Source organism: Oncorhynchus tshawytscha, linkage group LG23 (assembly GCF_018296145.1).
Source record: "Oncorhynchus tshawytscha isolate Ot180627B linkage group LG23, Otsh_v2.0, whole genome shotgun sequence".
Classification (NCBI taxonomy): Eukaryota; Metazoa; Chordata; class Actinopteri; order Salmoniformes; family Salmonidae; genus Oncorhynchus; species Oncorhynchus tshawytscha.
The window spans coordinates 17,250,749-17,263,016 of NC_056451.1; the positions used below are offsets into that span (position 1 = coordinate 17,250,749).

The 12,268-nt window shown below is 48.7% G+C and overlaps 1 protein-coding gene across 6 annotated transcripts in view; it reads left to right on the forward strand.

Moving 5' to 3' along the window:
• LOC112222798 (oxidation resistance protein 1) overlaps positions 1 to 12,268 on the forward strand; it is a 199,010-nt gene that overhangs the window by 79,448 nt on the left and 107,294 nt on the right. For 5 of the 6 annotated variants that reach the window (XM_042304789.1, XM_042304792.1, XM_042304790.1 and 2 more), the window contains exon 1: positions 4,265 to 4,305. The exons of the other annotated variant lie outside the window; for it this stretch is intronic. In XM_042304789.1, coding sequence (XP_042160723.1) covers positions 4,280 to 4,305 — 26 coding nt within the window. In that variant the 5' untranslated portion in view covers positions 4,265 to 4,279. Of the gene's footprint in view, positions 1 to 4,264; positions 4,306 to 12,268 lie in introns of those variants that run through there. 6 annotated transcript variants of the gene reach the window in all.

Genomic DNA, 12,268 nt, shown 5'->3' on the forward strand with positions numbered 1-12,268 from the left:
CTCTCTCTCTCTCTCTCTCTCTTCAAGTCCTCTCTCTCCAAGTCCCCTTTCTCTCTCTCTCTCTCTCTCTCACTCTCTCTCTCTCTCTCTCTCTCTCTCTCTCTCTCTCTCTCTCTCTCTCTCTCTCTCTCTCTCTCCCTCTCTCTCCCTTCAAGTTCTCTCTCTCTCTCTCTCTCTCTTCAAGTCTCTCTCTCTCTCTCTTCAAGTCTCTCTCTCTCTTCAAGTCTCTTCCTCTCTCTCTCTCTCCAAGTCCTCTGTCTCTCTTCAAGTCCTCTCTCTCCAAGTCCTCTCTTTCTCTTCAAGTCCTCTCTCTCTCTTCAAGTCCTCTCTCTCTCTCCAAGTCCTCTCTTTCTCTTCAAGTCCTCTCTCTCTCTTCAAGTCCTCTCTCTCCAAGTCCTCTCTTTCTCTTCAAGTCCTCTCTCTCTCTCTCCAAGTCCTCTCTTTCTCTTCAAGTCCTCTCTCTCTCTTCAAGTCCTCTCTCTCTCCAAGTCCTCTCTTTCTCTTCAAGTCCTCTCTCTCTTCAAGTCCTCTCTCTCTCTCTCTCTCTCTCTCTCTTCAAGTCCTCTATCTCCAAGTTCTCTCTCTCTCTCCAAGTTCTCTCTCTCTCTCTTCAAGTCCTCTCTCTCTCCAAGTCCTCTCTTTCTCTTCAAGTCCTCTCTCTCTCTCTTCAAGTCTCTCTCTCTCTCTCTCTCTCTCTCTCTTGTCAAGTCCTCTCTCTCTCTCTCTCTTCAAGTCCTCTCTCTCTCTTCAAGTCCCCTCTCTCTCTCTCTCCAAGTCCTCTCTCTCTTCAAGTCCTCTCTCTCCAAGTCCTCTCTTTCTCTTCAAGTCCTCTCTCTCTCTTCAAGTCCTCTCTCTCTCTCCAAGTCCTCTCTTTCTCTTCAAGTCCTCTCTCTCTTCAAGTCCTCTCTCTCCAAGTCCTCTCTTTCTCTTCAAGTCCTCTCTCTCTCTTCAAGTCCTCTCTCTCTCTCCAAGTCCTCTCTTTCTCTTCAAGTCCTCTCTCTCTCTTCAAGTCCTCTCTCTCTCCAAGTCCTCTCTTTCTCTTCAAGTCCTCTCTCTCTTCAAGTCCTCTCTCTCTCTCTCTCTCTCTCTCTCTCTTCAAGTCCTCTATCTCCAAGTTCTCTCTCTCTCTCCAAGTCTCTCTCTCTCTCTTCAAGTCCTCTCTCTCTCCAAGTCCCCTCTTTCTCTTCAAGTCCTCTCTCTCTTCAAGTCCTCTCTCTCTCTCTCTCTCTTCAAGTCCTATCTCCAAGTTCTCTCTCTCTCCAAGTCCTCTCTCTCTCTTCAAGTCCTCTCTCTCTCTTCAAGTCCTCTCTCTCTCCAAGTCCTCTCTCTCTCTTCAAGTCCTCTCTCTCTCCAAGTCCTCCCTCTCTCTCCAAGTCCTCTCTCTCTCTCCAAGTCCTCTCTCTCTCTTCAAGTCCTCTCTCTCTCTCTCTCTCTCTCTCTCTCTTTAAGTCCTCTCTTTCTCTTCAAGTCCTCTCTCTCTCTCTCTCCAAGTCCTCTCTTTCTCTTCAAGTCCTCTCCCTCTCCCTCTCTCTCTCTCTCTCTTCAAGTCATCTCCCTCTCTCGATCTCTCTCTCTCTCTTCAAGTCCTCTCTCTCTCTCTCAAGTCCTCTCTTTCTCTTCAAGTCCCAGATACTCTCTCTCCAAGTCCTCTCTTTCTCTTCAAGTTCTGAGTCTCTCTCTCCAAGTGCTAATCTTTCTCTTCAAATCCTCTCTCTCTCTCTTCAAGCCCTCTCCCTCTATCTCGCTCTCTCTTCAATCTCTCTCTCTCTCTCTCTCTCTCTTCAACTCTCTCTCTCTCTTCAAGTCCTGTCCCTCTCTCTCTCTCTCTTTCTCTCTCTCTCTCTCTCAGGTCTCTGGCCCTCGTCCCTGTGCACTCTCTCTCTGACTCTCAGCAGATGGTGGCTCATTTCATCTCTGCCACCACGAGTCCTAATGCTTCCCCTGGAACAGGACCTTTTCACACACCCCTCGCTCTGTCAAATTCATGTTATTTATGGTACCCAGATACACTGTGTAATCTCCCTCAACTTTACTCTTAATAGTTCTGAGTCCCAGTCACAGAGAGGGTGCTAATGCATTAGAACCATCAACACACACTCTCTCTCTATCTCCTCTTTCTCATTTCACTCTCTCTCTCTCACACACACACAGGTCACGTTTTAGTGTCTGGCCCTCGTCCCTGTGCACAGTGGAAGCAGGGAGAGAGGCACAGGAAGAGTGACTCATCAGCAGATGGTGGCTGGGGCGCATTTCATCTCTGCCACCACGAGTCCTAATGCTTTTACCACCTGGAACAGGACCAGTTCACACACCCCAGGAGCACACACATATATACACACACACAGGCATATATACACACACACAGGCCAGCCCTCAGCCTCCCTCTCTACCTCTCTCCCCCAGCCCTCAGCCCCCTCATACCCTCTCTCCCCCAGCCCTCAGCCTCCCTCTCTCCCCCAGCCCTCAGCCCCCTCACCCCCTCACTCCCTCTCCCCTCAGGCTCCCTCTCTCCCACAGCCCTCAGCCTCCCTCTCTCCCACCAGCCCTCAGCCTCCCTCTCTTCCTCTCTCCCCCAGCCCTCAGCCCCCTCACTCCCTCTCTCCCCCAGCCCTCAGCCTCCCACTCTCCCTCTATCCCTCTCTTCCTTTTGCTTCCCTCTATTACTCTCACTACCCATCTCCACCCCCTATCTCTCACCCATCCCCATCCCTTGGCCTCTCTCCCCCTGCCCTCCGCATCCCTCTCTATCTTTCAGTCTCTCCATCCTCAGCCCTCTCTCCCTACCCATCCCTCAGCCTCAGCCCCCCTCTCTCTCTCCCTCCATCCCCAGCCCTCAGCCTCCCCCTCTCTCTCTCCCTCCATCCCCAGCCCTCAAGCCTCCCTCTCTCCCTCCATCCCCAGCCCTCAGACTCTCATTATCCCTCCATCCCCAGCCCTCAGCCTCCCTCTCTCTCCCTCCATCCCCAGCCCTCAGCCTCCCCCTCTCTCTCTCCCTCCATCCCCAGCCCTCAAGCCTCCCTCTCTCCCTCCATCCCCAGCCCTCAGACTCTCATTATCCCTCCATCCCCAGCCCTCAGCCTCCCTCTCTCTCCCTCCATCCCCAGCCCTCAGCCTCCCTCTCTCTCCCTCCATCCCCAGCCCTCAGCCTCCCTCTCTCTCCCTCCATCCCCAGCCCTCAGCCTCCCTCTCTCTCCCTCCATCCCCAGCCCTCAGCCTCCCTCTCTCTCCCTCCATCCCCAGCCCTCAGCCTCCCTCTCTCTCCCTCCATCCCCAGCCCTCAGCCTCCCTCTCTCTCCCTCCATCCCCAACCCTCAGCCTCCCTCTCTCTCCCTCCATCCCCAGCCCTCAGCCTCCCTCTCTCTCCCTCCATCCCCAGCCCTCAGCCTCCCTCTCCCCCGCGCCCCCCCCAGCCCTCAGCCTCCCTCTCTCTCCCTCCATCCCCAGCCCTCAGCCTCCCTCTCCCCGCGCCCCCAGCCCTCAGCCTCCCTCTCCCCGCGCCCCCAGCCCTCAGCCTCCCTCTCTCTCCCTCATCCCCAGCCTTCAGCCTCCCTCTCTCTCCCTCCATCCCCAGCCCTCAGCCTCCCTCTCCCCGTGCCCCCCAGCCCTCAGCCTCCCTCTCCCCGCGCCCCCTGGGCTCTGGGCCTCCCAGCCGCCCCCTGGGCCCTCAGCCTCCCCTCACCCGCCCCCCAGCCCTCAGCCTCCCTCTCACCCGCGCCCCCAGCCCTCAGCCTCCCCTCCCCCGCGCCCCCAGCCCTCAGCCTCCCTCTCTCTCCCTCCATCCCCAGCCCTCAGCCTCCCTCTCCCCGCGCCCCCTAGCCCTCAGCCTCCCTCTCCCCCGCCCCCCCCAGCCCTCAGCCTCCCTCTCCCCCACGCCCCCAGCCCTCAGCCTCCCTCTCCCCGCGCCCCCCAGCCCTCAGCCTCCCTCTCCCCGCGCCCCCAGCCCTCAACCTCCCTCTCCCCCACGCCCCCCCAGCCCTCAGCCTCCCTCTCCCCCGCGCCCCCAGCCCTCAGCCTCCCTCTCCCTCGCGCCCCCCAGCCCTCAGCCTCCCTCTCCCCCGCGCCCCCCAGCCCTTGGTCTTGGCTCAGGCAGCAGTAAACAGTTCAAATCGGCTTGTCCAGCTCAAGCCTCTCTCTGCATCACAGGCCCCTGGGTTATATTGGGTAAATAAATTAGCACATGAGGGGGAGGGGATGGTCACATGATGTGATTTTCCTTCACTTAACTTAAGCAGTTTGAGGGATCGATCCCATTATCTCCGTCAGTCCTCCCTCAGAGTCAATGGAACCTCTACTGCATGCTAGCCGGTATGTACACACGCTTTTCAATTAGATTCTCAAACTCGCAAAGCCGTTGCTTTACCTTAATTAATGGGTGTTTTAAACAGGATGAATAAGAGTTTTATTTTAAACAGCAGAAAAGGAGAAAACATTCCCTTGTGCCGAATCAAGGCATTTATAGAAGGTTCAAGCCAATCCGGGAGACTGTGCAGCTGGCAACTCAGCACAATATTAGTGGAGTAAAAGGCTATTAGTTATTTTAGAACAGTTCCTCACCTAAATCAAAGCAGGACTAATGTCAAAGCTTTTCTGGGAAGATCTCTTCCCAAAGCTGAAGCTTTGAACAGGATTCATCAGGAACACTCCTTAAGTGCTACAACAAGCAGAACATGCTTGTTTTACTAATGTCTGCTTCTCTCCTCCAAAAGGAGTCTGTTGCTGTCAGACTGAGCAGACAGCGAGACCGTTTGAGAGCAAGCTACATTCAATCCATGTGAGGGGGGAACTCAGTAGCTTTAGAACCAAATGGCTGAAGGCTTTTTGCTTCTTAGCAGGCAACATGGCTTCTGTGTGTGTATGGAGCGGAATGGAGAGATTGGAGAGGATTTAAAGGGATTGGGGGAGAACAAATTATGTGATATACTGTAGGTAGATGTGTTTGAAAACAATCATCAAAACAGGTTATTGATATAGCCACCTATATAGGCTATACAGAATTTACATAGCTCTGTGACGACCTTTGAACCTGCCCTCTCTGTTTGGATGTTAACTGGGCCACAGTAATGGATGTTATTACTCAAACATAGCTCTACGTCAGAGATACGTACATAGCCTACACACAGACAGAGCCATGTTGTCCACTTACAGTATTCCCTCATTTTCAACATCCATCATCACTCTTCAGTTTTCCTTACTGAATGAAAGTGTATTGACTTCTGAAGTCAATAATGGCAATAGGGTTGGAAAATCTCAGTAACTTTCACAAAATGTCCAGGTTTTCCAGAAATCCTGATTCCCTGCTTATTCCCTCCTTATTCCGCGAATCAGGAAAACCGTGGAATTTGGGGAATTTTGCAACCATAGACAATCACAATCAGGTTACATGAGAAGTAGAGCATGGGGTTGTTTACATACAGTCCTGTAAATCCATGTGAGTGTTTGGATTCCAGGGGCTTGTCGGTGATGTGTATGTCTGTGGATGACGACAGTTTACTGTGTTAATCTGGGTCCAGCTAGGTCTGTGGAGAGCTTTCTCAACATTCGGTGAAATTAACATCACTCCAAGACATGTTTCTAATCTTCACCACCCAGTTGATCAGAAAAAAGTGGATTTGGCATTACAGAGTTTGGCCCTCTGCTTGGCCTCACCCTGGCCCAAATACTACAGGATGATGAAACTCTCTGAGGAATGAGAGAGGGATGAAGAATGGAGGGATGAAGATGGAGGGATGAAGGATGGGGTAGAGATAAAGGATGTGGATGTCCTGTCAGCACTCTCTTCCTTCATCTCTCATACAGCAGGCCTCTCTCTGCCTTTTTCACGTCATTGGCCATACAATACTATGCATTTGACCCAGATCTGCCGGTTACACTCTGCATGGTTTTATATAGGCCTGTCTGTGATGTACATGCAGGGCTCTAAAGTGCAACCTTTATGGTCACATATGTGGGCCGCATTTTACATTCATAAACCACGTCGTGGCCATTAACACCTTGTTCAGTCATGTTACCTCATTAGCTATCGAGCTAACAACCTGGTAACTATACCAGTATGTCCAAGCATTTGGGGGCACAGACAGAATGGTAAAGGTACAGCTTCTTCAGGAGATCCATGATCATATGAATGAATGAATGATAGATTTGCATGTGGTCACATACAAACTGACATTCTTGAAGAGACAGTGTACAGTATTCAATGTAGTGCATCTCAATAGGAAACAGTTCTTTTTACACCATGTAGAAACCAAATATTTCACAAATTACTGTTTAATTTCAATGACAGGTATTTGTATTGTATATAATGAACAAATGTAATTTACAGGGTTACATTTTAGTTTCTAGGGCACGGCATGTGCTTCAAAAGTATCTAGAATTCATATAGGCCCAATGAAGGCTGTATCTCAATCAATTTACAAATCTTATTTTATGGTGCTCCTACATTTTATGTGGTGCTCCTACATTTTATGTGGTGCTCATACATTTTATGTGGTGCTCCTACATTTTATGTGGTGCTCCTAAGTCATCCGCAGGCCCTTTTACCACCGGACCACCTCGCCATCTGATCTTAATGGTACTGTAATAGATGAGATCGTGTCCTCATCACAGAGATAGCATGAAGAAGAGGTTTTGATGCTGATCTTAATGGTACTGTAATAGATGACATCGTGTCCTCATCGTGTGTGTGTGTGTGTGTGTGTGTGTGTGTGTGTGTGTGTGTGTGTGTGTGTGTGTGTGTGTGTGTGTGTGTGTGTGTGTGTGTGTGTGTGTGTGTATGTGCGTGTGCGTGTGTGTGTGTGTGTGTGTGTGTGTGTGTGTGAGAGTGAGTGGCAGCAGCATTGTTCTCTGTCTGTAGCGATTAGGAGGGGGGCTGAGAGCGACGGGAAGGCAGGGAAGCACATGTCTGGTGTGAAGCGTCCGTGCTCCTCTCCTCAGATCACGTGTTGCTGCCTAAAGCTTACCGTATGCTTCCTTGTTGAAACGGTTTATGCATATAGTATGACGACATTTTGTGACGTTTTAGTTTGTTTTGGTGCGGAAACCGCAAGGAGCAGAAAGGAACTGATGCTAAACTGGACAAATGTCAGTAATGATTCCCCTGACCTTTGAAATGTGTTCTCGTTGGAAAAACACATGGTAAAGCTTTGTAGCATTGCATATATTATCTTGAATTGTTTATTTAGACACCAAAACTGATTACAGCTCAAATTAATTGACCAAGTTGCATGCCACATCTTACTACATTTTTCCTTATTCAAAGTTGCAAATCAACTTCATATTATAAAAAACATTTTGAAACCAATCAAAAACCTAACCTAATTTCTGATCCTCCATATCTGCATCTGACGGAGATGATGGAAGAGATACAGTGTGTGAGACGTGACCTTTCAGTTGAATGCGTTAGCAGTCAGTTTAGGAAACAAAAGACAAAGCAAGGTCAATGGAGAAAGGCCTTGAACACATGAATCCTTAAGAGTCCATTGACACACCCGTGCATCAATCTAAATAACATGATAAAAAAATCACCTCCGGTCTCCCTGCTCACCGCCCCTCCCAGCTCCATGGGTATCGGAGAGAGAGTGCGGGAGGATGGAACCATCAGACCCCGATCTGAAAGTCCGTGAGTAGCCAGCAGGATGGAAAGGTCCACCAGCTGGTCAAACTTGAGGGTGGTGTCTCTGCAGGCCAGCTCCCGACGGACGTCCTCGCGCAGACTGCAGCGTTAATGGTCGATCAGTGCCCTGTTGTTCCATCCCGCGCCGGCAGCCAGGGTCCTAAACTACAGGGCGAACTCCTGGGCGCTCCTCATCTCCTGCCTCAGATGGTAGAGGCACTCACCCGCCGCTCTACCCTCAGGCGGGTGGTCGAAGCCCGGATACGGCGGGAGAACTCCTCAAAATGGTCCAATGCCGCATCTCCCTCTCTCCACACGGCGTTGGCCCACTCCAGGGCTCTCCCGGTGAGGTACGAGACGAGGGCGGACACCCTCTCACGGTCCGATGGAGCCGGGTGGATGGTGGCCAGATAGAGGTCTAACTGCAACAAGAACCCCTGGCAGTTCGCAGCCCTTCTGTTGTACTCCTGGGGCAAGGAGAGACAGATCCCACTGGGTTCAGGCGGGAAAGGGGCGCTCAGGGGAGACCCCAGTTGTGCTGGTGGAGGCGCTGGAAGAACTCCCTGTCGCTCCCAGCGGTCCATTTTCTGGACAACGCGATCCATGGCAGCGCCAAGATGTTAGAGCATAACTGCATGCTCCTGGACGCGCTCCTCCACCTCAATGGCCAGGGTACCCTCTCCTGCTGACTCCTGCTGACTCGGAGATACTGTAATGGGTGCGTGTCGGTGGCAGGGAAGTCAGGCGCAGGAAAACGAACTTAAACGGAGTCGTTTAATAAATGCTCATAAAAGTCCAAAAACCTAAATATTCAAAAAATTATATAAGTGGGTACAAAACCCGTCGCACAATGACACATGACTTGCACATAACATACAATTAAACAATCTCCGACAAGGACATGAGGGGAAACAGAGGGTTAAATACACAACATGTAATTGATGGGATTGGGACCAGATGTGAAGGAAGACAAGACAAAACCAATGGAAAATGAAAAATGGATCAGTGATGGCTAGAAGGTCGGTGACGTCGACCCCCGAACACTGCCCGAACAAGGAGAGGGACTGACTTCTGCAGAAGTCGTGACAGACACGCCTAATCATTCAAGAGTTTCTTTGTTTTTACTATTTTCTACATTGTAGAATAATAGTGAAGACATCAAAACTATGAAATAATACATATGGAATCATGTAGTATTCTTCAAAGTAGCCACCCTTTACTTTGATGACAGCTTTGCACACTCTTGGCATTCTCTCAACCAGCTTCATGAGGAATGCTTTTCCAACAGTCTTGAAGAAGTTCCCATATATGATGAGCACTTGTTGGCTGCTTAGCCTTCACTCTGCTGTCCAACTCATCCCAAACCATTTCACTTGGGTTCAGGTCGAGTGATTGTGGAGACCAGGTCATCTGATGCAGCACTCCATCACTCTCCTTGGTCAAATAGCCATTACACTGCCTGGAGGTGTGTTTTGGGTCAAATGATAGTCCCACTAAGTGCAAACCAGATGGGATGGCGTATCGCTGCAGAATGCTGTTGTAGTCTTGCTGGTTAAGTGTGCCTTGAATTCTAAGTAAATCACAGACAGTGTCACCAGCAAAGCACCCCCACACATCACACCTCTTCTTCCATGCTTCACAGTGGGAACCACACATGCGGAGATCATCCGTTCACCTACTCTGCGTTTCACAAAGACACAGCGGTTGGAACCAAAAATCTCAAATTTGGACTCATCAGACCAAAGGACAGATTTACACCGGTCTAATGTCCATTGCTCGTGTTTCTTGGCCCAAGCAAGTCTCTTCTTCTTATTGGTGTCATTTAGTAGTGGTTTCTTTGCAGCAATTCAACCATGAAGGCTTGATTCACGCAGTCTCCTCTGAACAGTTGATGTTGAGATGTGTCTGTTACTTGAACTCTGTGAAGCATTTATTTGGGCTGGTATCTGAGGTGCAGATAGCTCTGATGAACTGATCCTCTGCAGCAGAGGTAACTCTGGGTCTTTCTTTCCTGTGGCGGTCCTCATGAGAGCCAGTTTCATCTTAGCGCTTGATGGTTTTTGCGACTGCTCTGGAAGAAACTTTCAATGTTCTTAAAATGTTCGGTATTGACTGACAATTCATGTCTTAAAGTAATAGTGAACTGTCGTGTCTCTTTGCTTATTTGAGCTGTTCTTGCCATAATATGGACTTGGTCTTTTACCAAATAGGGCTGTCTTCTGTATACCACCCCTACCATGTCACAACACAACAGCTCAAACACATTAAGAAGGAAAGAAATTCCACAAATTAACATTTTACAAAGCACGCCTGTTAATTGAAATGCATTCCAGGTGACTACCTCATGAAGCTGGTTGAGAAAATGCCAAGAGTGTGCAAAGCTGTCATCAAGGGGTGGCTAAAATATATTTTGATTTGTTTAACACTTTTTTGGTTACTACATGATTCCATATGTGTTATGTCATAGTTCTGATGTCTTCACTAATATTGTACAATGTAGAAAATAGTAAAAATAAAGAAAAACCCTGGTATGTTTACCTAAAGAGGTCCTAAAATTCCAAATCAAATAGCTAAATGATCCCCCCCTTTAGAGCTTAATACCTCCATTTCTGGCCAACACCTCCTTTCAGCTGATCCATTGTGCTATTTCAACATGCCATCAGTATTTCAGATAAGCCTATGAAGAGCTCTTTGAATAGGGTAGAGAGGTGTTTGGCTCAGTATGGTATAATGCTAAAGGAATGTCTCATTTCAGCTTTATGATAGCAGTTGAAGGATTTCGTTTTCTCCTCAGCTCAGAAGGAGATTGAGCGGCATCAGCGGGACGATTTGCGGAGATTACATTCTACGAGGTGCCTGCTTAAAGTAATTGAAACTAAAAATAACTTAAAAAATGTTTTGCATCCGGAGACAACAGCAGCCCAGTGTTGGTGACAAGCTCTCTGTCACTGCTCTGTTGCCTCTGACGCTCTCTCAGTCCCTCCCTCCCTCCTCAACTGCCTTTATATTGAGACGTCCTGTTGACAGATTTGTCTAACCTGTCCACCATTAAGGCTTTGGCTAGGCTACCAGTTACCAGGAAGCAATACAGATTTCCATAAAAAAACAACACAAGGTGCATATAATGCATTATAAATAGGGTATTCAAGTGTTACCTATTGTTGTGCTTGTTGATCCTGTTTTTGTTCATGTTTAAAGGGGAGATGTTGCTTACCCTCTACAGTTTGTTAAACAGAACGCCGGTGATGGGGTAACTGGGTAACGTTGTTGTGTGTTCCTCTGCAGATGCTCATTGTGCAAAGGGTTTTTGTGTACAGTGGTATGAGGGAAACAAAACAGAAGTAACTGTTTGGGTTAGCTGATTAGCAAGCAATTATTAAACTGATACACATCTGTATTTGGGGGTTCAATTAAAAAGCAATTAATGATGTCAGTGCTTGGGGAGAAACATCCACCTAATTTTCTTTCTGTCTGGGTTTTCACTTATGCAGACAGGAGGGATCTGTTGAAAAGTAAAAAAGTGTGCAAAGAGAAAGTAGGAAAGTGTGTAGAACACACTCAAATAAAAAGTAAGGCGTTATGAGAGAGGCTATCGGACTGCATTGTGCTTATGCTGTTGTCAGTGACTCTGTCTCCATGTGTTATGGAAAGGATATTGATATATTGGTCAGTGTCTCTGTCTGTTCTGGAGTATAGACCCACTAGCCTGTGTGACTGTCTATCTGTATCCTTGTGGCGTGGGATGTGTCGTTTAAGAAGTTTGTGGGAGACACTGGCTGATGAATTGGCGGTGGCAGAGCACTGATGTGGGGGGGGGACCCTCCTCCTCTGTATGTGTTGCATGCAGACGGATGACAGACGGACGGACGACAGACAGTCAGACAGACAGACAGACAGACAGTCTTGCATGCATCCATGCTGCTCCACACACCTTCCCACTTCCAGGACCCAGATGGGTCTGGCTGATTGAGGCTGGCAGGGGGGAGATGTCTGCTGCAGAACACGGCCAAAGAAAAGACAGGATCTCTCTCTGTCTCTCTCTCTTTCTCTCTCTATCTCTCTTTCTCTCTCTATCTCTCTTTCTCTCCCTCTCTCTCTTGCTCTCAATTCAATTCAAAGGGCTTTATTGGCATGGGAAACATACGTTTACATTTTATTTACCTACATTGGCAAAGCAAATGAAATAGGTAATATACAATAAGAAATAAACAGTATCTCTCTCTCTCTTGCTCTCAATTAAATTCAAAGGGAGTTAACTGCCTTGTTCAGGGACAGAACGACAGATTTTTACCTTGTCGGCTCGGGAACTCGAGGATTCGATCCAGCAACCTTTCGGTTATCGCCACCCCGATCACAACATTACTAATGGTAATATCACTGCCTCATTGCCTCAAACGACCACCCCTCATAACTGTCAAAAGCTCCCTAAAACACTTCTGCGAGCAGGCTTTTCTAATAGACCTGGCCCGGGTATCCTGGAAGGATATTGACCTCATCCCGTCAGTTGAGGATGCCTGGTCATTCTTTAAAAGTAACTTCCTCACCATTTTAGATAAGCATGCTCCGTTCAAAAAATGCAGAACTAAGAACCGATATAGCCCTTGGTTCACTCCAGACCTAACTGCCCTCGACCAGCACAAAAACATCCTGTGGCGGACT